General features: G+C 55.1%; 1 protein-coding gene across 1 annotated transcript in view; it reads left to right on the top strand.

Moving 5' to 3' along the window:
- The window catches only part of COL17A1 (collagen type XVII alpha 1 chain), an 87,783-nt gene that overhangs the window by 58,640 nt on the left and 6,070 nt on the right, over positions 1-23,073 (top strand). The window contains exons 18-51 of the mRNA XM_029932525.1: positions 178-246; positions 1,449-1,610; positions 1,988-2,068; positions 3,385-3,429; positions 4,347-4,526; positions 5,068-5,289; positions 5,585-5,614; positions 5,964-5,990; positions 7,221-7,247; positions 7,348-7,410; positions 7,965-8,069; positions 8,812-8,874; positions 9,482-9,517; positions 10,081-10,134; positions 10,375-10,410; positions 10,898-10,933; positions 11,573-11,635; positions 12,787-12,822; positions 13,075-13,146; positions 14,141-14,167; positions 15,064-15,099; positions 17,083-17,118; positions 17,371-17,451; positions 18,702-18,737; positions 19,265-19,342; positions 20,212-20,265; positions 20,398-20,439; positions 20,599-20,652; positions 21,034-21,093; positions 21,429-21,455; positions 21,739-21,771; positions 21,857-21,922; positions 22,228-22,278; positions 22,780-22,905. Of these exons, the coding sequence (XP_029788385.1) occupies positions 178-246; positions 1,449-1,610; positions 1,988-2,068; positions 3,385-3,429; positions 4,347-4,526; positions 5,068-5,289; positions 5,585-5,614; positions 5,964-5,990; positions 7,221-7,247; positions 7,348-7,410; positions 7,965-8,069; positions 8,812-8,874; positions 9,482-9,517; positions 10,081-10,134; positions 10,375-10,410; positions 10,898-10,933; positions 11,573-11,635; positions 12,787-12,822; positions 13,075-13,146; positions 14,141-14,167; positions 15,064-15,099; positions 17,083-17,118; positions 17,371-17,451; positions 18,702-18,737; positions 19,265-19,342; positions 20,212-20,265; positions 20,398-20,439; positions 20,599-20,652; positions 21,034-21,093; positions 21,429-21,455; positions 21,739-21,771; positions 21,857-21,922; positions 22,228-22,278; positions 22,780-22,905 (2,214 nt within the window). The remainder of the gene's footprint in view (positions 1-177; positions 247-1,448; positions 1,611-1,987; positions 2,069-3,384; positions 3,430-4,346; positions 4,527-5,067; positions 5,290-5,584; positions 5,615-5,963; positions 5,991-7,220; positions 7,248-7,347; positions 7,411-7,964; positions 8,070-8,811; positions 8,875-9,481; positions 9,518-10,080; positions 10,135-10,374; positions 10,411-10,897; positions 10,934-11,572; positions 11,636-12,786; positions 12,823-13,074; positions 13,147-14,140; positions 14,168-15,063; positions 15,100-17,082; positions 17,119-17,370; positions 17,452-18,701; positions 18,738-19,264; positions 19,343-20,211; positions 20,266-20,397; positions 20,440-20,598; positions 20,653-21,033; positions 21,094-21,428; positions 21,456-21,738; positions 21,772-21,856; positions 21,923-22,227; positions 22,279-22,779; positions 22,906-23,073) is intronic.

The following is a 23,073-nucleotide window of genomic DNA, read 5'->3' as shown; positions in this document are numbered from 1 at the left end:
ATTCTTGTTATTCATTGTATTCAGTCATCACTAAGCTCTTCCTCTCACCTGGAGAGGCTGCTTGTCTGCTGGGAGTGGTCAGGCTGATTCTAGGCTTTGTGGAGCTGCGCCCGCCCCGCGCCCCCCCCCCCCCCCGCTGGCACTGGCCCTGCTGACTCAGTGGTTCCTTTCTTGTAGCATATGGTGTGAAGAAAAACCTGCCCCAGAGCCCTGCCGTTGTGAGCGCTGGCGTGTCCACCTCTGCCGGTGAGTGCTACCACTAGCTGCCGATGGCAGCCTTGTGTCAGGAGACAGTGCTCCACAGTGACACATGGTGTGTGGGAGGGGGAGGTATAACCCATTGGTGGTATGAGGTCTGCAAATATGACTCACCCTCAAGGCCTCTTGGCTCCCATGACAGAACAGAGATAAGTGTGCCTCTGACATTACCATGGCCTTCCTGTCCAAGGGGTGGGGCAGGGAGGTCCACCCTCCACACCTGTCTAGGGTCAGGTGTTTATACCCCAGTCACCACTGTGCTCTGCAGCCCTGGCCTGCTCCTGTTACGTGTCACCTATCACAAGAACCAGGGAGCCTTTCAGAAGCTGCCACCCTACCACACACACTTTTTTAAAAAAATTTTAAGTAGGCTCTGTGCCTAGCATGGGGCTTGAACTCATGACCCTGAGGTCAGTAGTCACATGCTCTATTGACTGAGGCAGCCAGGTGCTCCCCACCAGATATACTTTCAATAGGATCTTTATCAACTTGGTCTCTCCTCACCCAGTGGGTTATTTCCTCCATTGCTGTGATTTTATTCTGTTGTTCCCTTCCATCCAATAATTCATTGGTTCAGAAAAGATTTACTGAGCACCTGCTTTGTATGAGTCAGATTCTGTTCTCAGTGCTCAGAGTATGGATGCAAACAGGGCAGACTAGTCTCTTGCCCTCAGTGGGCTGACCATTCCAGCAGGAGAGGAGGCAGATAGACAAGTAGACAAATGACAAGCGACAATGACCAAAAATCATACTGCCAGAAGAAATAGATGAGGTGGTAGAGCTGGGGCAGGGGGTACATGTTAGACCGACTGGTCAGGAAAAGCATCCCCAGGATGGTAACACTTGAGACTGAGGGATAGAAATGAACCCATCACCTCAGTTAAAGAAGGGCCTGCCTGACAAGGGGACTTTGGTCCTTTGGCTAAAGATCCTGTAACATCCAGGTGAGGAGAGAGCACCATAGGCCAACTGCCCACTGCTTCCAGCATTGACCCACTCCTGGTGGTCTGGCCTAGCAAGGCAGGGGAGGGTGCCTTTGGTCCTCAGGATGCTTTTTAGTAACCACTGTCAGCGAGAACAGGAGAACCTCAAACATAGCCGCTGATCTCTCTCTTTCCCTCCCCTCCTCCTTCTTCTTCTCATTCTGGTCATTTCTTCCCTCCTCCTTGTCCTTCTCCTTTCCTCCCCAGTCTCCACTACAAATGTCCAGAATGATGAACTCTTGCACAAGGACTGTAAATTCCTGATCCTGGAGAAAGACAACACACCAGCCAAGAAGGAGATGGAACTGCTGATCATGACCAAGGACAGTGGGAAGGTCTTTACTGCCTCCCCGGCCACCATCGCTGCAAGTACGAGGGAGCCCAAGCTATGCAGTTTTCAGGAGAGTGGCGGAGGGTACAGGAGACCCAATGTTCTAGCAAGGTGGTTAGAGACATTTTAATAAGAAAACCAGAGTCGCCCCATTCCAATGAAAATTACCTGCCTGAATAGGGTGTTCCCAAGGTCTGCCTTGATTGTAGATAAACATTCAGGACAATTCTGGCAAAACATGCCCAGAGTGGTCTCTGGGCAATGGGAAGTCTCCTAACCCACAAACACAGATCTGAGAGGTGAACTCCGAAAAGCTGAGCTCCCTTCCTACCTGAGTATCCAAGCAGGAGGTGCTCTGGGGCAGGGTGGGGAGTGAGGATGGCACATCCCAGGTAATTATGGGTTGTGTGCACAGCTTCTTTTTCAGATGACACCTTGAAAAAAGAAAAGCAAGCTGCCTACACTGCTGACACCTGCGTGATCTCAGACGCTAATGGTAGGAGGAAATCTGGTCACTTCACCTTGAAAGTCTCTCTGTATGTCATTTATTGATCTTCTGAGATCTGGCTACTCAAAGTTTAGTCTCTAGACGGGCGGTAGCAGCACCACCTGCGAGCATGTTAGAACTGTAGACTTCCAGGCCCTGGCCTAGACCCACTGAGTCGAAGGCTGTGTTTTCACAGGCTCTGCACCTGTCTCCTTTGCATGTTAGCACAGCAGAAGCCTTCCCACAGTGCATCTACCGTCTACATTGGGGGTTTTCCCCCTCTGTTCCATAATTTTTAGAACTACTAGAAAATGCTTTGCAATTACTTGCTGCATTTATTTCTTTTCTTCCCCGAAATGTGGATTCTCTCCTGGATGACTGCATTTCTTCGCATGCTCTGGGTCCTCTAGACTCTCCAGATCACTGATTTCTCTGCCTTTACTGACCTCCCTGAAAAGTTAGGTCCTAAAACATCTTTTCAAAATGCAAATGAAATCCTTTACTATCCTCCCCAGGCCCAACTCTGAGGAAATGCTTACTTTGAAGACTTACATTTTAGGGGTGGAGGTGGGGCTGTGGAGCCAAAAGACCCTTTACAGAATCTAATGAAAGGTGTAAACCGTTTTCTGAGAATTCCTTTTGTGCCCACAAACACTCAGTGGTCAAAGAGCATCAGGGACTTCATGAGCTAACCCTCTGCCCTTCCACCTCAGGTGAGGAATGCAGTCAAAGTCCCTGAACCAAGAAATCAAGAGTCATTTCTCATAAACATATTTATCATTTAAATGCAAATGCCACCCTTAACATGGAACTCCAAAAATGTCTTGAGCTTGACAGGTTTAAGGTCACAAGAGGGTTAAGACCCTGCTTTTTCCCCACTGGTAATTGCTTGCCCAGCCATGTCTTCATCGATATAATGGTTGCAAATATCAGATCAGCAAGGACCAAGTTCATGAGTGTTCCCGTTCGGTGCTGTTCAAGGTGCTTGGATGGCACATGTACCTCAAATTCTGCCCAAAGTCAACTCACAGACTGTCCTGTGGGTTCTTGCAGTTTAAAAGCTCAGGTCAGGGGCGCCAGGGTGGCTCAGTTGGTTAAGCATCCAACTTTGGCCCAGGTCATGATCTCACGCTTCATGGGTTCAAGCCTCGCATCGGGTTCTGTGCTGACAGCTCAGAGCCTGGGGCGTGCTTCGGATCCTGTGTCTCCCTCTCTCTCTGCCCTCCCCTGCTTGTGCTCTCTCTATGTCTCTCAAAAATGAATAAATATTAACAAAAATTTTAAAGCTCAGGTCAAAACCTATGTTCTTCGTGTTTGCTTTCCAGGGGATGTGAAGACTGTGTCCACAAAGGGCAAGGTCGCCTCCGCAGGTAGATAGCACAGCAGGTCCTGCAGTGACGGGAGCTGACAGGGCTGGTTGCAATGAACGGAACAGATGACTGCCCCCTCTCCTGGAGCCAGGGCACACATGAGCCCTGCACCTCGAAAATGTTTCCCTGAAGGCCTGAGGAAGCAGGGTGGAGGGCAGCAGAGGGGGCTGGCAGGGGGCCAGGGCAGGGCTGCAGAAGGGTCTAGGGTCCAGGGTCTCCCAACACAGAGGAGCCACTTCTGTATTTTACAGAACCCCCTACCTGGGCTTCTAGATGCCACTCTCCAGCCCCTTCGACTCTCCTCGCTTGTTTACACAGTCGTGCGAGAAGCAGATCAAGGGTTATCAGCCCGTTTTAGACACCAAAAACCCTTTTCGCTAAAAAAAAAACAAGCAGCAGCAGATTCCCAGGCACCCCTTAAGTTCTGAGTGTAATTTCAGGCACTGTGGGGATTACAGGGGAGCAGAGGGAAGGGAGGTGTGGAGCGAGATGGGAACGCTTTGGGTTTGGCCATAACGAAATGCAGGAAGGAGGTTGTAGCAAAATCAACGTTCTCATCATCAGGATGTTAAGCGTGGTACCTCGTGCTGCATCCTCTGCTCACTCCCATGCCTTCCTTACCTCCTTTCATCAGCAACCATCCTAAGAAGTGAGACATCTTTTAACCCCATTTTATAAGAAAGGAAACAGGTGAAGGGACCCCCTCTCGTTCATACACATCTGGCCCAGGCTGGTCAGACATGGCTCTTCCCCAGCTGGGGCCCTGTGTGTGTTCCAGGAGCCAGCCTTGTCTGCTGAGGGGCTGCCAGCCCTGACTAGCATTCCCTCAGGCCCCCAGGAAGCCACCAACCGAGAAGTTGGAGGGAAGAGGGCAGGAGCCTACTGCATTCCCCTTATCCCTCCTTTGTCTTCCACAGACATTCACGGCTACAATCACCGTGGGGGCGGTGGAGGCGGTGGAGGGGGCAGCGGCCCGTGGGGGGCGGCGCCGGCCTGGTGCCCCTGTGGCTCCTGCTGCAGCTGGTGGAAGTGGCTGCTGGGCCTGCTGCTCACCTGGCTGCTGCTCCTGGGGCTGCTCTTCGGCCTCATCGCTCTGGGTACGTGAGGACGGTGGCAGGAGGGCGGGAGGCGGCAAGTGTCCTGGGTGTCAAAGATTCAGGGTCCAGAGGTAATGGGGCCCGCCCGACCCCTGGTTACTGCAGGTGAGCAGTCAGGCTCCGGAGGCGCCCGGCCACTCAGTGGCAGAGCTGGGCTTCTGGTGCGGCTACCAGCCCAGGGCCCTCTGTCCCTGTCACACCCTGCGACGCATTTGGCTGCCTGTAATGATCAGGCCGTGCGTGCCTATGGCCTTTTTGATTTTCACCTTTTGCACGCACCCCTATGGGTCAAAGTGGGCTCTCGCAGCAGCTCCCAGGGGGCTGGGGACGCTCTGTGGCCTCCTCCCATGAGCAGGCAGACTCCCAGGCCGGGTTTCTTCAGGGAGTGCTTGAGCAGCTGCCCCCACTGGTGGTCCCGACACATGGTCTCTGTACAGATTCCAGCAAAATGTCCCCAGCGCCCCTTGTCAGGGCCACACTGGGGGGTGGCGCATGCTCGGAGGCCCGGCCTGGCTGACCAGCCTCTGTCGGTCTGTCTCAGCGGAAGAGGTGAGGGCGTTGAAGGCGCGGGTGGCCGAGCTCGAGCAGAGCCGGAACGGCGTGCTGCTCTACGAGGAGAAGATGGAGCGGAGCAACAAGGACCGGCTGCAGGGGGCCGCGCCCGACGTCGGGGCCGACCTGGGGAAGCTGGGGCTGGACGGTTTCAGTCAGGAGGCACTCTGGCTCTTTGTGAAGGGCAAGCTGATGGCGGAACAAGAAAGCGGTGAGCACAGCCCGGGGCAGAGTGAAGGCTGTCGGCTCCCTATGCTCCCTCTGTCTGTCAGGGCTCCTGGGAGGGGGACCAGCCTTGTGAGCCCATCTGACTGCTGGAGAAACAGGCCTGGGAAAGAGAACTGCCCAAGATCATACAACCAGCACCCTTAGGAATCTCGTTCCTAGTCCCAGTCTCCGTGTCTTCCCCTAGACCACGGTGACCACTCCTGTCATGTGTGTATGTGCGCTTGTGCGTGTGACACATAAAAGCTGTGCATCTAATTCCACGTTACCTTCTCTCGTAGGAAATCTCCGAGGAAGCCCGGGCCCTAAAGGTACTGGGGTGGACTGAGCCCTCATGCTGCTCTCATTTCCTGCTTTTGGAGTGGGTTTTCTGGCTGGAAATTTCCCAAATTGAAGGAGGAGCAGTGGAAAGGTCTGACATGTCTGTCATGGGGGTTGAGAGCTCACTTTACAGTTAGGATATCAGAACGAGAGGGGACCTCGGGCATCACTGAAGAGAGGCCCAGCCCCGTGCCCCAGTGACACAGCTGGAGGCTGAGAGGAGCCCATGCTGCATGCCCACCCATGCTGCAGGGGCGTTTGTGGGTCTGGAAACACCAGGAGAGAGTGGCTCTTGGGTTCTCACCCCATCTCATAGTTTTTGTATGTTTCTGATTTTAGGTGACATGGGAAGTCAAGGACCTAAAGGTAAATCAGATGTGGAGATTTTGACCTAAAGTATCAGTAAGGGTTGACTTAAAGCAAACAGCCTGTGTCTGATTTCCCTACACCCAGTCTTCTGGGCCAGCTCCCCTCTGTGTAGGACCTGCAGACCCTTGGGCTTTTGAGGTCAGGGGGCTTAGTGACAGAGCAAGGCTCTATGTCTCTGGGGGCAGCACTGTCCCTTGTATCTTTTCAGGGTTCTAGGAACTTCCTGAACAAGGGCAAGGGATCTGCCTCAAGGGCTTGTATCTCCCTCAGCTCCAAAGAGCAGTGCAAGGGCCTGCTACTATACACAGTCCTTGTGGGGATTCTAGAAATATAGATTCCTGGGTCCTGCCAGGAATCAGATTCTCTGGGACTGGATTCCTCCTTTCCCCATGTTAATTCTGATGAACCAGCTCAGGAACCACCACTGCAGCTGAGGTGCCTGCTCCCAGGGGTCTTAGGTGGGGGGCTCCTGGGGAAGGGGGGGGACAGAATCCACTCCTCAGAAAAGTGGTATGACAGTTAATGGGACAGGCCCACAGGTGGAAGAGGTTTCCAATCCCAGTGACCACAGCAGCACCCCTTGATCTAGCTGAGGGGGGTTCGCAAGCTTCAGTGGCTAAGAGGGCTGCCAGGAGACTCTGGGCCCCACTCCCAGAGCATCTGATTTGGCAGATATGGGGCCCGGAGTCTAGGATCTTGATCACCCCAGGTGGTTCTGAGGCCAGCGGTGCACATTCCCTGCTGAGAACCACTTTTCAAGATGATGGGGTCATCCCTCTGTCACCAGCATTACCTCCCTTCCCTCAATGCAGGAATGGGGACAGGGGGCCCTACACTTGATGGCCATCTACTTCTTTTGGGGATTCCTGCTGCCCCCGCCTCAGCCTAGGTCACTACATCAACCCCCTTCCCCAAGGCTCCAACTTGCAGGCCACACACCCCTCCTGACCACGCTGGAGAGGAGGACCGTGGGTCCTGGAGTCCCTGACCCTGTGATTGCTGTAAAATTCAAGACGTTGAATTTGAATTGCAGATAATTTTTCACCATAAGCGTGTCCAAAATATCACATTAAACATACTAACGTTAGACATTTAGTATTTATCTGCACTGCAAACTGAACTAAGCATCCCATACATTTACTATATATGGTAATCCTGTGTTCTCCTGGATGCTCCTTTAGGCAACAGGCACAAGTCCTCTGACTTATTTTATCTCTGTCCCCACAGGAGATCGGGGGCTCCCTGGGACTCCAGGTGTGTAACCTGTGATGGTGTGCTGATATTGTGGGCTGCTTGGCCCTGGCTCCCGGGTCCTAGGGGGAAACAGAGCTGACATGTTCTTGTGTATCCACAGGCATCCCTGGGCTCTTGGGACACCCAGGTCCAGAAGGACCAAAGGGACAAAAAGGCAGTGTGGGTAAGAACTGCCTTTTCCATTCTCTCATTCCCTTATTCATTCATTCAGTAAACATTTCATTAAGTGCCTGCTGTGTGCCAGGCCCTTTTTAGGACCAGGGGAGACATTGGTGAACAGAACAGAAATCTCTCTTACCTTTGGCTTGGGGAGAAAGACAATAGACATGACAAATTAGTGAAGTACAGAGCAGGGTAGGAGGCGGATCACACAATGGGAAAGAGAGCTACAGAGGGCACTGCACACGGAGGGGGTAAATTCACATAAGGCCTCACTGAGACAGCACCATTTGAACAGTCTTGAAGATGGTGAGGGAGCTGGGCATGAGGAGATCTGGGGGGAATGTTCCAGGTGGAGGGAGCAGCCACGGGCCCTGGGGCAAGGGTGTGCTGTGGTTCAGGAGCGGTGAAGAAGAGGAAATGGAGGCCCGGCTAGAGTCCACCCAAAGACTGAGTGTGTGGGTGGAGGAACAATGGGCCTCTTGATCATGTGAGATGCTGCCCACGGAGCCCTTAGCCATGGGCACTGGGTCCTAACTCTGAGGTTCTTTTCTTCAGGAGAGCCTGGCATGGAAGGCCCCATGGGCCAGAGAGGACGAGAAGGCCCCATGGGACCTCGTGGTGAACCGGGGCCTCCTGGGTTTGGAGAGAAAGGGGACAGAGGTAAGAGGCTCTTCTTCACCGGGAGGGTTAGTTGCATTCCTGCTTCCTTCTCACACCTTTTTCTCTCCTCCTTTCACTGGCCTTTACTGAGCTGCTACCTCGAGCCAGGCTCTGAGAAGACCACCACTCTAATGGGGGTGTGGGCTCGGCTGGGGTTCAGGCTAAGAACCCTGTGGTGCTCAGAATCCACAAAAGTGGCCACAGGGAGAAAGGGTCATTCCGAGTGGGCAGTGCGGAGTCAGGTCTCAGGTGAAGATCTTAGGGCCGACCGGAGGCTGACTGAAGGTGGAGAAGTTTGTGGGCCCTCAAACCTTCATGGGTGGATATATAGGCAGGGAAGGAGAACTAGAAAGCCCCAGGCACTGGCCCAGCCCTGGAGGAGGCTGGGAAGATTCTACAGCTAGATTCTTAACCAAGAGTCTGCTTTCTTTGTAGGAAATCAAGCACAGACAGCAGAAATTCTCACAATGCTGAAAGATCAAGAGCAAGAGGCTTTATATTTAGTTTTGCTTTCTCTTAAAAATATAGTTTAGCCAGGCAACAAATATTTATTGGTCTGGGGGCCAGACCTCATGGAATATAAAAACTCTGGGGGTAGGAACTGAAGATGTTCTGCAGCTTTGTGGGCTCAAGGAGGAATCTGATGGATCAGAGATCACCAGCAGTTGGGAAGTGTTCTCCACAATCGACACTGCCAGACGGGGTGGGCAAGCAAACTAAGGCTCCTCTGATTTCTCCCCAGGGCCTGCTGGTGAACCCGGTGTTCAGGGCCCACCTGGAGTCCCAGGTTCTGTGGGTCCCAAAGGTAAGTCAAGTGCCAGGATGGTGCCCAAGTAGGCACCTCCAGGATGGGTCACAAAGGTCCAGGCATTGGATCCTGACAGCCCTAACCTGCTGCAGGGACACTGAGCCCAGAGAGCCCCCTCACAAAGGAGTGCCTGGGGTCAGAACTGGGATTGTATTTTTGGCTTCACAGTAGATTTGGGGCCATGTTCCCATATCTCTTCAGTGGCCCTGTTATGTGGCCCTTAAGTGGGTGGATGGGTCAGAAAGTCCCAAGTCAGGATTTCCTCACCTGACTGCTGCCCAGAAGTGCTCATTCAAAAGCAACATGTCTGGACACCTCAGGGGGCACTTCAGTGCCCATCTCCCCTCCCTACTGCTGCTCGGGCCCACATGTTCTATTCTGACCAGGAACGAGCAGGGGGCTCTGGGTCCTTCAGGAGAACTTTGCCCTAGGGGCCCTCTCAGACCCACTGACGTGGGGGTCCGGGCAAGAACCTGCACTGTGCGGGTGATGCTCACACACAGCCCTCACCTGGAAGTGCGCCCTGGCTGCCCTTCACCATGGGGTCATGTGTCCCTGGCCTGTGGCTCACCCCTGATGAGTGTGGTCTTGTCTTCCTTCTCAGGTTCTGGCGGTTCTCCTGGCCCACGGGGTCTCCCAGGTCAGTGTGCTGCTTATAAAAATAGATGCTGTTTCTGGGGAAAAGAAAGGGATGCTAAAAAGAAACCCATTTTTAAAGCAAAAGAAGCAGTTTTATGGAGCGTTCCAGAGACCCCAAACTCCCATCCATACATGTGTCCCTGAAGCTGAGGTCAGGCCCCCAGTGGTTTCAGGGAGATCGTGCTGACCTGGCTCAGGGTGCATGGCCCTCCAGCAGCTTCAGCAGCAGGCACTTCCTGTCCTGCTTGCACCTGAATAAGGTTCCTGTGGCCACCTCCTCCCTGTGGGCCAGAGCCCTTCTGCTGTCTTGGGAATCTTGAACCACAGCTCACAGTGTAATGCAGGCCAGTGTCTCTGCTAGGGCCCCATGAGGTATCCGTACACCAGGGCCTGGTGACACTGGGGCAAGGAACTGGGCTGGGATGACATAGCAGGGATGTCTGGAGGAGCCTGTGGAGAACAGCCCTTGACTTTACCCCAGGCTGTGCGTGTGCATGTCCGTGCCCATGTCCATGTCCCAAAGCTGGGGACACTCATCTACCTGCATGTTTCCTTTGTTTGCAGGCTCTGTAGGTCCCCAAGGGCTCCGAGGTGAAGTTGGACTCCCTGGTGTCAAAGGTGAGCTTGGGAGAGGGGTTGTGGGGAAGGGGATGCCACCCTGTAGATGCCACGTACTCAAAAAGGAGGTCTGGGGGGCAGAGAGGGGCCAGTGGACGTGACCAGCAGCCATGTGGCCTGGCAAGTGCGTGAGCAGAGGGCAGGGCAGGATGGCGGAGAGCCTATCTGCACATAGACACTGCCCTTTATTGGTCATCCTCTCTGAGGCTCCTTACACAGAGTCGTCCCTTACCTTTTCAGGTGACAAAGGTCCCATGGGATCACCGGGACCCAAAGGTATGTCACTGCTGCTCAGGGGTCCCCATCATCTGCCTGACTTCCTGGGAGCCCAGATGGGAACCCATCTCAGAGTCCAGGGCTGGACCTGAGAGCTCATTCCGGCCCAGCCTCTCATATAGGGAAACTGAGGCAGGAAGAGGGGAAACCCAGCACCAGTGTCACAAGTGCTGTGGTCAGGTGGCCCACAGGGTGGCCAGGATACAGTATCAGGGCATGTCTTCTCTTCTCTGGCTCTCCTTGCTCACATGGCACTCACTTGTGCAACAGCAGGGGCCTGGGCTTAGTCTGTGGGTGCCTCTGACCCTGGGGGAGAGCAAGCAGGCTCCTTGGTCGCACTGGTGCCCGGGTCTCGCTGACATCCTACTGACAGCAACTCTAGGGCACAGTGAGAACACAGCTGGGGTCCCTCTCCCCAACTGAGGGTATCTACCTTGCTCCTGACGGCTGCTTCCTGCCACCCCACCCTGCCCTGTGTTTGTTTCAGGTGACCAGGGGGAGAAAGGACCCCGAGGCCTCACAGGTCAGTCCTGCACAGGAATCTGCTTTCATCCATTAAAGACTTCTTGTAAATCCACTGGGCACTGGAGGTGGAAAGAAATACGGAAATAGGGGGCAGAATCTTGGTCGAAAAACCTTCAGGAAACTTGTAATCTAGGGGGAAAAAAACACAAGACAGGATAAAATAAAGAACAGTGAATGGAGTAGAAACCAGTATCAAAATGTATGTAGAGTCCACAGGGTAAATATTTGGAACAGAAAAGAGAAATTAGGATTGTCTTGGATTATTTTGGGGGAAATCCAGTTGGGAAAGTTAAGCTCTTCCCAGAGTAGCAGAAAGTTCACACTACTTGCAAGTCTCATCCACTTAACCCCCTGCCCACGTGAATAACTAAAAAAGAAATCGTGGCAACAGAGCTTTGGCTACAGGGGCAGCTCTGTGCTGCCAGGGAAATGATTCATCTGCACATCCCCTCAGACTGGGTGTGGCTCCGGACCTGCCTGTGTCTGCTGCCCGGGGTCCCTGACATAGACTCTAAGGGTCTGTGTCCTCAACCTCTGTTTGTTACCTCATGCTCCTGGTTGGGGAGGTGGCAGTCCTGGGGGTGGGGCACACATGTACCCTGGAAGCCTCCAATCAGCGAGCATGTTTGCTTTGCAGGCGAGCCCGGCTTGAGAGGTTTGCCTGGCGCTGTGGGTGAGCCTGGAGCTAAAGGGGCAATGGGTGAGTGTCCCAAGGAACGGACGCAGTGAGTCTGCCCCTTCCTGTCCTGATCAGAGAGCCAGGAGCCTGCTTCTAGAGCTGCGTGTCCTGTTCTCCACTCTGTCTGAGGGCCTGTGTGCAGGCTCTTTCTGTCTCTGGGTTTCTCACTGCTGGGGGTTGGTGGCCCATCCACCCAGGTCCCTGCTTCGAAGCCCCTTCAGCCTCTGCGGAGGACAGATAAGTATCGAGGTCCATTAGAACCTGCAATTTTCCTCCGGGCATAACGCTGGTACTCCAGAGGTGGGGTCACTGCCAGATCCAGGGTTTAACCATTTTGCTAACCCTGAGCAAGGTGCTTGTCAGCCAGGATTTGGAAGCTGGCCAAGGACCCTCAGAGGGTGAAGCGTTTAGCACCAAGCCCCAAAGGGGTTTAAGCTCCACCAGCGGGGATACGGTATGTTCGCTTTCTTGTTCATGTAACAGAGCAAGGAGGTTCTTACTGTACGCAGAATGCCGTGTGGGGCAAGTAAGATACTTGATCTCCTACAAGGGGAGATAAAGCTGGTAGAAGGTGACAGGTGGCCCGAAAGGTACAGAGTACTCTAAGGGTATGGCAGAGACAGATTCCTTCCAACTAGATAGAGGAAGGAGGAGACATTTCACGTGGTGTGACAAAGCAAGGAAGATTTCATCTCGGTCATCTTAGAAAAGTCTATGCAGAGACAACATGGGCGAGGGGAGACAAAGGGGTAGGAGAAAGCAAGACATGGTCCCAGAAGGATGCCACTTTGAACAAAGGTTAGCGTGATGCCCAGAGCAGAGGAGACAACTTGGAAAACCTTAACTTCCAGGACCTTGAGTAAATGAGGGCATTTGGCGTGTGCCGAGTCTGCAGTAGGCCCTGGGGATGCACTGGGGAGTTGCTGACCCATTAGTTCTCTGCAGGAAAGCATACAACCCCCAGTTTAGGGGAAGAGGCCAGGGAGAAAGTGGCATCTGTGGTCGGCAGCTATGGGAAGGGCTGCCCAGGCTCCCACATAAGAGACAACCTGATGAAGCCTGTGGGGCGGGGGGGGGGGGGGGGGGGGGGGGGGGGGGGGGGGGGGGGGGGGGGGGGGGGGGGGGGGGGCGGTAACTGGAATAACTGGTGATCTGTGGTTCTGCCTTCCTAGGACCCGCTGGCCCTGATGGACACCAAGGCCCAAGAGGTGGGTTACAGACCTGCTCTCCTCATGCTTACTGCCTGGCCCCGCCCTGCCCATGTCCCAACATGCAGTCCCCAGTCCCCTTAATCATAAGGCAGCAGGACACATGCCGTGCAGGACCCCCTGAGGCCCGGGTCTTACTCCCTTTCTTCTTCCCACCCACCAGCAAGTTAGTAAAACCCCAAGAAACCGTAGGCTCAGATGTGCCGGCCAGCTCCGCTTTCCTCAGAGGAAAACCCTTGTGTATCTCTCTAGGTGAACAAGGTCTAACAGGGATGCCTGGTACCCGTGGCCCACCAGGGCCTTCTGGAGACCCAGGAAAGCCAGGTAACAGAGTGGCAAGAGGATACCATGGCCATGTGTGAGAGTGTGTGTGTGTGTGTGTGTCCACGCGAATGTGTGTGCTTTAGCCCATTTTCCCCCAGCATCTCAGCAGGGAGCAGCCACACCTGCTGGCTTGTGCTGTGTTCCGTGCCTGGGTTCTGACACCACTGAGTCACCAACTCTGGCAGCTTGGAAGAGAGAGGTTCACAGTTAATTAACAAAGACTAACGGAAAGCTGGGAGTTCTAGAAAGGAGCAAGGAATCTCTTTAAAATTGCAGTTTAAGGCCATTTCCCTGCCTGGCTCCTCTGAGCCCTCCCCCTCTGCCCGCCTCCCCTCTGGCCACACCTGGACGCTCACCAAGCACCCGTGTGAGAAGAGAGCCCACTCTTAGGGTTTCCGCTGAAGGCCCAGGCCGGAGCCAGAGCTGCAGGGCCGCAGGAGGATCAGACCAAACAAGCCCGAAAGCCTGAGGCTCCAAGGGGCCCGCTGAGGCAGGGGCGCCTCCTGGCTCCTTTGTAGGGATCACAGATGGGAGGCACCAAGGGAGGGGGTTGGGGGCAGCACTGGGGATCCATGACTGTGTGAGCTTTCTGGGCTCATGGCTCTCTGATGCTGAGGAGTCTGTGACTCCAGGCAGGCTAAGAATCGTCACTGATGGAGCAAAGGTCGCTTCACCACTAAGCCCCAAGAACTGCTTTTTCCATTGTGGGGAGGACCCTGAGCTTGCCCTCCCGCAGCCAAGGGTGTGGCTCCTCAGCCCTTCGTGTGTCTTTCCCTCACCCGTGCGCAGCGCTCGCGGCTCGCTCTCGCGCGCTCTCTCTCTCTCTCTCTCTCTCTCTCCCTCCCCCCCCCTCTCTCTCTCTCCCTCCCCCCCTCTCTCTCTCTCCCTCTCCCTCCCCCCCTCTCCCCCTCTCCCTCTCCCTCCCCCCCTCTCCCCCTCTCCCTCTCCTCTCTCTCTCTCTCTCTGTCTCTCTCATGTGTTCTCTTTTCTGCAGGTCTCACAGGACCCCAAGGACCTCAGGGTGAGTCATCAGGTCCCTCCCCACCTCCAGATGCCACCTTCCCCATCTCCGGCTTCCAGCTTTTGGCAAATGCCTTTCCAGTCACCTTAGTTTCCTCTCCTCCCTGTGCTCCCCTGGGAAAAACTGGTTCAGGTTTTTTCACTGTGAGTCATAAGACACACATTAGGAAGAAAAATACACCGAGAACAATCTAGAAAGCCATTCTGGAGACACCAGGCCAAATTGTGTGCTGACTCTGCCTGGTTGCTGGTGCAGGAGCCTGGGAGAGGAGGCTTTGGGCACAGGAGTCCCGCTGGCCTCCCCCCTGGCAGGGCAGGAAAAGGGAGCGCACCTCATGTGAGGTCCAGTTTCTCTGGGACAGCTTCGGTGTCAGCGTCTGTCCTAAGAATGCACTGCTGTTGACATTTGGATTTGAGAAATTATCACCATGCCCAGCCCCAACTCCTAAAGGAAATTAGGCAAAGATGTAAAACAACCTCAAGCAGCAGATCTCCCCACAAAAACTGCACAGAGACATTGTTCATGTGCTCCTGGTAGAGCTCCACAGACCAAAGCAAAGCAGGGGAGGAGCCCAGCCCCTATGGCCTACACCCCCAGCTGCATAGGGAGGGGACCATGGCTGAGTGGCAGGCTGTGAGGGACTCATAATCCAGATGGCCTGGGGTCCCCTAAAGCTGAGTCCATGGCCTCAAGCCCAACGGTAGCCCATTTCCCCGAGAGGGGGAAGGGCTCAGAACAAGGGGCTCCCCTGAATGGCCCCCAGGATAAAGCAGAAGGCAGAGCCAGGTTTCAGCAGGCACTGAAGGCTGTGCCCAGTGACCGAGTGGTTACCACCAGAGGGGTCTGGAATCTCTGGGCCTTCATCACTCCAACTGACTTGTTTTTAATCACATCAGGACTTCCTGGAACTCCTGGCCGACCAGGAGCTAAAGGTAAGTGATTTTCCAAATTAGATATTCTTTCTTTTCACCAGCCATTGTTTTGCATGAGGGGGAGAGACTGGCAGGAGGAAGCCCCTCTCTGGCCAGAGCCTGGATCAACAGTGGCATCTAGTGGCTTCAGCAGAAGGCCGGGAAGCCGGGGAGCCTGGGATTTGGTCAGATCAGTAGTCCTGAATCCTCAAGCCCTACCTCCAGGCCCCCACACCTCCTGAGCCCACAGTTCTGAGCCTGTCCTGGTTCCAGATGTCTCGGGCCATTGTTGGAGGAGGATCTGGAAGCCTGTAGCTCCTCAAAGCTTTCCATCTCCTCTAAAATGTCCCCGTCTCTGCTCTGTCTCCTCAGCTCAGGCTTGGCCCCCCACTAGCGGGACTCTTCCCTGGGATAGGGACCACCTTCATCCTTTGCGTTCCCACAGGGCTCAGCATGGCTGGGTTCCCACATTCTTTCCTCAGGGAGGAGGGGGCTCTGATGCAGGCAGGGAGGAGTCCCTTAGGTGGCCCTTAGAGGGCAAAGCCTGAGTCCTAAGAAGGAAAGTCCTCTTCAGTGGAGGGGCCTGCCCAGGGGCAGCACACTACCCCTCCATGCAGGGAGACACTCTTGTCCCATTGTCCTCTGCCATTGTTCAGTTCTGCAACCATTAGATACCAACCCTGATCCAGTCCAGGGGTCAACAGTCTTTCTCCTCCCATCTCTGTGACTCCCCGTTCATGAATCCTGACATCCCGTGGAGCTGTGCTGTCGTGAGCAGTCACTATCATCTTGGGGACACCCTAGAAATAAAATTACTACTTTCCAGAAGCTATTTTCAATGACTAGTTGGACCAGGGAGTTCTCTGGGGGACAAATAAATGTTAATTCCAAAATAGTCACAACTGAGTTCCTTATATCCCTGGCAGACGCACCACTGGGTCCACACGTCTGTTCATGGATCGAATGCACTGTTAGTAAGAGACTGCTAGGTTTGGGGATCCCTGAGGATACCAGACACCCTGTCTTTCCCAAGGGCCTGTGACTTCCTGTCCAAGAGGGATTGCAGACCCTTCCCCCTGGGCAGTGTGCACAAGAGGTGGAACTTCACCTGACACTGGGTTGTGTTGGAACACAGCCCAAACACCAGTGCTTTCTCCCTTGGCCTTGACTCCAAGGACTGGCCGATAGCAAGCAGAGACCACCCTCTACTTCCTCCAAGGGGGATCGTCCAGTCCCTTATTGTGTGAGTGACGGGATTGCCCACAGATGGTGGGAAATGATAGAAGAAGCCCCCAAGGACCCCCAGGGGAGGGCTTTTCTGTCCTCCACTCTGCTCACTTGGTTCCCTGGAGTCTGTGCAGTTACAGTCCCAAGAGATGCTTCATGGAGGCAGCGTCCAGTGGTCTATAAAGTTGGGGGAAGGGTGAGCCCCAGTCCCCCTGTTGGAAGTCCTTGCATTTTCCACTCTGAGTCAGGCAGAAAAGAAATCTGTCAACCTCTGTGTAACTCACGCCCTCCCACGCTTACCAGCCACAGCTCCCCTTCGACTCTGCACAACCCCCACTACCGTCCAGGAACTGGCATCCTGAGGAGCACTCTGGGAACCAGGTTCTACCCCTCAGACTTACTGCCTCTGTCCTTTGACCTCTGGAATTTTCCATCTGAGGCAATTCCCAGCAGGAGCCTGAGAGGCCCAGTGTGGAAGCCTCTCCTTCTGGCCTCACGGAGAGGCCGACTCCCACATCCTCCAAGGACACTCCTCTGCAGAGCCCCGGCTTCTCCCAAAGCCACTGTGGGCCAGGAAGCCTGATGTGGCCTCAGGGTCTTGGGCAGAGAGACTGGTGCTTAATGTACCCTGTGTGCTCCCCCTCAGCTCACGTGCCTTTAGCCCATGGGTTGGGACCACAGGAGTGGCTCGAAAAGTGCATCTGAAGCTTTGGAAATGACTTACAGAGCCCCCAGATGATCCTGGGAATAACTGTTTGCCCTTTCCTCCCCTCCCAGGTGACCCTGGATCTCCAGGCAGAATCATGACCTCAGGTAGGCAGGCCTGGGAGGAGTCCTCCTCCTGTGAACTGGTCCCTCGCATCCTGGACACACGCCCCTGGCTCTGCCTTCGTGCCCTCTAGGCAGCACCAGTCTGGCCTTCAGATGACAGACTAGAGGGCTCTCGGGTCAGAGGTAGTGAGAGCAGGAGGCGCTAGCCTGACCCACCCACAGCCTGGCCTGGGTCCCAGCACCTCTGAGCAAGAAGAGTGAGGGTCCCCTGTTCCATGTGCCTTCTGTTTCCAGAGGGGTCATCGACGATCACTGTCCCAGGCCCCCCAGGGCCTCCTGGAGCCATGGGACCACCGGGACCTCCAGGTGCCCCAGGTCAGTCGCCTTCTTGCCTTACTGGTTTTTTTGCATTTAACTACAGCAGTGTTTGCTCAAATCCTGAACCCCCTCCCACCCCAGCGAGTACCCCAAGCACGCTGCAGGCCCCCCTCACCAGGTGCCCACAGCACCCTTGGACTTACCTACAGCCACTGGGCTCAAGAAGTAGCAGAGTCAGGACTGGGCCCAGGTGGTTCTGCCTCTGGAGCCTGGGTGTGACTTCAGTTGGTCTACTTCTGGAAAACAATTTAGTAGAATGCATCAAAGGGCAACAAACAATGCTAGGAATCTGGAGAAACTATCTCCACATTGTCCAACCACAGTGACATGGCTACAATATCACAAAGACATAGAGCCATTAGAAGATCATCCTGGTTTTTAAAAGTACAGGATCCTCAGTAGTGTGGCTCTGAGGTTGCAACTGTATTTTTACAAGATGAAAAGAAAACATGCTGGGGGCACCTGGTGGCTCAGTCTGTTAAGTGTCTAGCTTTGGCCCAGGTCATGATCTCACGGTTCATGGGTTCGAGCCATGTGTGGGGCTCTGTGCTGACAGCTCAGAGCCTGGAGCCACTTCGGGTTCTGTGTCTCCCTCTCTGTCCCTTCCCGACTCATGCTCTCACACTCTCTCTCAAGAATAAACATTAAAAAAAAAACATACTGAAAGGGAATGAGATGCTTACAAGTTAAAGGATTATAGGTGATACTTTTTTCTGTTTCCAAAATACCTGTGATGTTGTTATATCTATTTTTTAATTTTTTATGTAAGTAATCTCTACACCCAACATGAAGCTCGAACTCACAACCCTGAGAGATCAATAGTCTCATGCTCTTCTCCGACTGAGCCAGCCACATGCCTTTATCTGTTTTTTTTTTAATTTAAATAATTTTATGTGTAAATCAAACAGATGATTTAACACAACCAATGCAAGTATGCATCAGCCTTTCCCCCTGCTAAGCTCTGGTGAGAGGGAGGATATGGGGGCACTGAGAAGTCCCTCAGCACTGGGGACAGAGAGGGCAGCTGTGCCTGTCCCAGAGCCCAGGGTTTGGCAGAGTAACGCTCACAGGATGGACCACAGGGCTGTTCAAAGCACTTATGGCTCTCCAGTGAGCAAGCTGACCTTTTGGGGCCACTGTTCCATGCCTTGGGAGGAAGCCAGGTGTGTTTGGACCTGCCCTTTCTTTAGTTCTTTCTTGAACTGTGACCCTAGAGGTACAGTAAAGCCTTTTCTTCCCAACTCCAGGTCCTGTGGGCCCAGCTGGTCTCCCTGGACAGCAAGGTACGTCAGTCCTAGAGCATCGGACTCTGGGCTCAGCGGGCTGCCTTCCTTTCCAGGCTGGACTTGGGACCCTGCCTCTAAGTGGGAGAGCTGGGAAGGGAGGTCATGGGGTGACCCAGTGCTTCACCAAGGGCCTTGAGGGCTTCAGCTGCAAGGGGAGCCACCTCACTTTCCTGGGTTTTTGGAAGGTAGGGGTCCTCTGGACAGGGGTTTGGGGCTCTGTGGCACCCTGGTCAGGGTCAAGCTTGGCTTTTTCATAGGCATCTGGGCTCTTGTGCCCAGATCCTGATAATTGTGCTACTTTCCACTGACTTACCCAAACACCAGAAAATAGTCAGCTTGGGAAAACCTGGTCCTGTTCCCCCTGGGCTGTTGGGCCTGCAAACAGGACTGTTTACCCCTGGCGCTCCAAGCCCTGCCCACCCCAGGAGCCCCGCCCCACACACCAGGACCCTCCCAGGCCCTCTAGAAGAAAGCTCAGAGGGGTCACTGCAGGCAGTGCCCACCTGAACCTGTCCTTTACACAGGCCCGCGCGGGGAGCCAGGACTTGCCAGCGACTCCTTCGTGGGCAGCAGCAGCTCCATCTCTGAGGTCCTCTCTGCCCGTGAGTGTCCCCATGTCCTCTGGGGCGAGGTGACACTGGGGTGGGAACGGGACAGATGGCAGCGCATTTGGGGCCTGTAGCAGCTGTACGAGTGAGTCATCCTGAGCCCGATGTGAAATGACTGTTCCTCTGAAAGGCAATGCCAGCCGCCTAGGAACAGCAGGGCTTTTGTCGGCTCTGGGGGGTGAGTCACTGGGATGGGGCCCCTGGCAGAGAGGTTCTCGGGATTCCAGGAGGACAGGGGGCAAGCGGGGCCTCTGAAGGGGGCTGGGCGCTGGGATGGCAAGAGAACTGCATCCCCACCAGGAACAATGATGAGGGGCCATGGGTTCTCAGCCACAGGCGCAGCCAGGGAGAGTGACTCCTGGGTTCTTCTGCTCCCAAAGTCCTTTAAGGAGCCCAGGCAGACATGATACTGGGCCTTCCACTTAGACACCTGACAGCAAGGACAGCAGCCAACTGTGGTCCAGCACTCGCCATGTGCTAGACATTCTGTCCCACACCTTACTCGGTCTTCACAGTGCTCCTGGGACATAGGTCTCACATCACCGGCTAGAAAAGAGTGAGCTGAGGCTGAAAGAAGTCAAGAACTTGCCCGAAGTCACCAGCCCGAAGTAGTAGAGCAGGATTTTGAACCTAGGCTCACACCAAAGCCACGTACTTAGCCATCAGGGTGTTTGACGGCAGCTCTGCCCTGCCTCACCTGTGAATGAGGAGCACCCCTAGCAGAGGGGGCCCCGGAGGGCGCTGTGCATGACCCTCTGGGGTGTGAATGTAGCCTGGGGCGCCTGTTCCTAATGAGGGGTGAGGCTGGTGGAGAATGCTTCGTGAGAGTGTTTGCTCATTTCTGGGTTTTTTTCTCTCCACAGAAGGTCTTGATTTACGAGGTCCCCCAGGCCCACCTGGCCCACCTGGGCCTCCAGGTGAGCATCTCAGGGATCCCTGGAAGGTGGGGAATTGTGGGGGACAGGGCACTTAGGAAGCTGGGATCCAACCCCAGGGGCAGGATCAGCTCCGTGAGTTCAGCATCGCCTCTTGCTCACTCTTTTCTGCAGGACCTTCCATTCCAGGCCCGCCAGGACCCCGAGGCCCAGCAGGTGAGAGCTGAGCTCCCTGGTGAGAGATACAAGACCATGGTGCCCCTGGCCTCTTCTGGGCTGGCTCTCAGGAAAGGGCTTCGCTGGCCACTTCTCCAGGGCAGAGGGTTCTTGGCCCAGAGCTTGGCTTTACTAAGTCTTGGTGGTTCCCTTATCTAGGAGAAGGCCTGCCAGGCCCGCCAGGCCCACCAGGCTCTTCCCTGGCTGACTCAGGTAATGTTACAGAGTCCAGCCCCACCTGCTCCCCACCCCCGCCCCAGCTCGGGGACATGCTGTGCTCCCAGGCTTGCCAGCTTCCTGACAGACTCCCCATGTTCCTCCTTCAGACTTGTCACCAGGGTGTTTGCATAAACTCGTAGGACAGGAAAACTCATCCCTCGTGGGGAATCTACCCACCTGTCTATTTATCCATCCACCATTTGTTATTTATTTCCCTTATTTTTCTGTCCACCCTTCCCACTATCCATCCATCCATTGATCTACCCATCTGATACGTACCGATTGAGCACCCACAGGATGCCAGGCTCCATCTAGACGCTGCCCCCTTACAAACACCACTGTGCCCATACTCAGAACTCCTTCTCTCCTCTGCAGAGACCTTCTTCTCTGGCCCCCCAGGCCCCCCTGGGCCCCCAGGCCCCAAGGGAGACCAAGGTGAGTAGCATCTTGGGGCACAGAAGCTCGTGTGCCCCCACTTGCTTAGGGTGGCCAGGAGTCTGGACGAGGCTGGGTCACGGGCATCTGTGTGTCCTTCTGCCGTGTCCCATGAGGAACCTGACAGTCTGGAGCATGCATGAGGGGTGGGGTGCGGGCACAGTGGCTAGAAGCTCCACAAGGACTCGCCACCTCTGTGCTGGCCTGCTGGCACCCCACACCGTGTCTGGGCCCCGCGCTCCAGCAGGAGCCCCGTCCCTTCCACGACGGGCCTCTTGAAGCCACAGCACCTGGTAGGTACGCATCCCACACCTGTGTCTGCCTCCTTCCCTCAGGCCCCCCAGGCCCTCGAGGACACCAAGGTCAGTAGAGCTGGTATCAGATAAAATGTGGGGAGGGGTGAGGTGGCAAAGGCTGACCTTCCAAACCTTGAACTTCCTGTAAATGAGTTTGATTCAAACGGGCGAGGGTGGATCCTCGTGGGTGTCTCTGTGAATGGTTGGGAACGTGCCCTTGCCCGCTTGTGGCACCTCTGGGTACTGCCCAGAGTGCTGTGAGTGGGGGGAGGCTCCGGAGGGAGGCGGTGTTGGACTGGGCCTAGGGAGGAGCGCACCGCTGACTGTCCCCTCTCGGTGTGTCCCTCAGGCGAGCGAGGCCTCCCAGGGTTCTCAGCCTCAGGTAAGTGCTGAGCCCCCAGCCCCGTTGCTGGCTCTGACCAGAGCCCCTCAGCCCTGACTGACCACACTGTGTTTTTGGCTCCCAGGTTCCAGCTCTCTTGGACTCAACCTGCAGGGACCGCCTGGCCCTCAGGGACCCAAAGGTGACAAAGGTCAGTGAGGGGAGCAGCCAAGAAAGCAGGGGGGCATGAGAGCTAGAATGGCCCCCAGAGTCTGAATAGAAGGCAGCAAGTGCTCATTGGTGTTAAAGGCTTGGGAGGAAGGAGAGGCTGGAGGGAGAGAGGGGTGAGGACACAAGTCCAGTCTGCCTGAAGGGGCTTGTGGTAGCCTTGACGAAACAAGACTGTGATACCTGAGACAACTGTTGTGTCACATGCCGATGAACATGGCTGGGCTTAACCAGGGAAGGCTTCCTGGAGGAAGTGATACAAACAGGGTTTATTGTTTTGGATTCCAGGTGATCCTGGTATCCCAGGGGCTCCAGGCATTCCTGGTGGTGTCTCTCAAGGTAGGAACCAAAGGTCCTCTCCCCTTCCTCAAGCATGGAAACGGATTCATTCATCTTCCCCTCCCCCCCCCCATGATTTGGTGTTGATCGGGTAGCATCTCCACGCGCTAGGGCCTCTGCACTGCCTGTAAGGGGGTGACAAGTTGGTGGAGGTGGGCGGGGGGGGGGAAGGACCCTGTGCAGTGGAGGTGGCTGACGATGCCGGATGATGGAGAACAGGACAGAGCTGCGAGCCGGGGTGGGGGGCTCAGAGATGAGGGAGCCCCTGGGGTGGTGAGCCGGTTGCTGAGGGGAGGGTCCTGTCTGGCGAGCTCTTCAAATCCGTGCCCTTTTCAGACAGTGGCTGCTCCAGGCGCTCCCTTCCTGTCTTTCCTTCTCTGTGCCTCCACCTATTTCTCCCACTGAGAAACACTTTCCCTCCTCGGGCTGTGGAAGCCGTGTCTTTGACCCTAAGGTAGGCAGGCTTCTCCCGGTAGACACAGACGGCTTTCCCTCTGGCAGGGGGATCTTCGTCGGGCACCATGTTCGTGCCGGGTCCGCCGGGCCCACCGGGCCCTCCAGGGCCTCCAGGCTCCATCAGCAGCTCAGGCCGTGAGATCCAGCAGTACATCGCTGAGTACATGCAGAGTGAGTCCCGGGGCCTGAGTGAGGGGCCTGAGTGAGTTCGTGTGTGTGTGTGTGTGTGTGTGTGTGTGTGTGTGTGTGTGTGTGTGTGTGTGTGTGTGTGTGTGTGTGTGTGTGTGTGTGTGTGTGTGTGTGTGTGTGTGTGTGTGTGTGTGTGTGTGTGTGCGCGTG

The sequence above is a fragment of the Suricata suricatta genome, chromosome 2 (genome assembly GCF_006229205.1).
Source record: "Suricata suricatta isolate VVHF042 chromosome 2, meerkat_22Aug2017_6uvM2_HiC, whole genome shotgun sequence".
Lineage (NCBI taxonomy): Eukaryota > Metazoa > Chordata > Mammalia > Carnivora > Herpestidae > Suricata > Suricata suricatta.
Note: the sequence above shows the minus strand (reverse complement) of the source record. Positions and strands in the feature narration are given on the sequence as shown.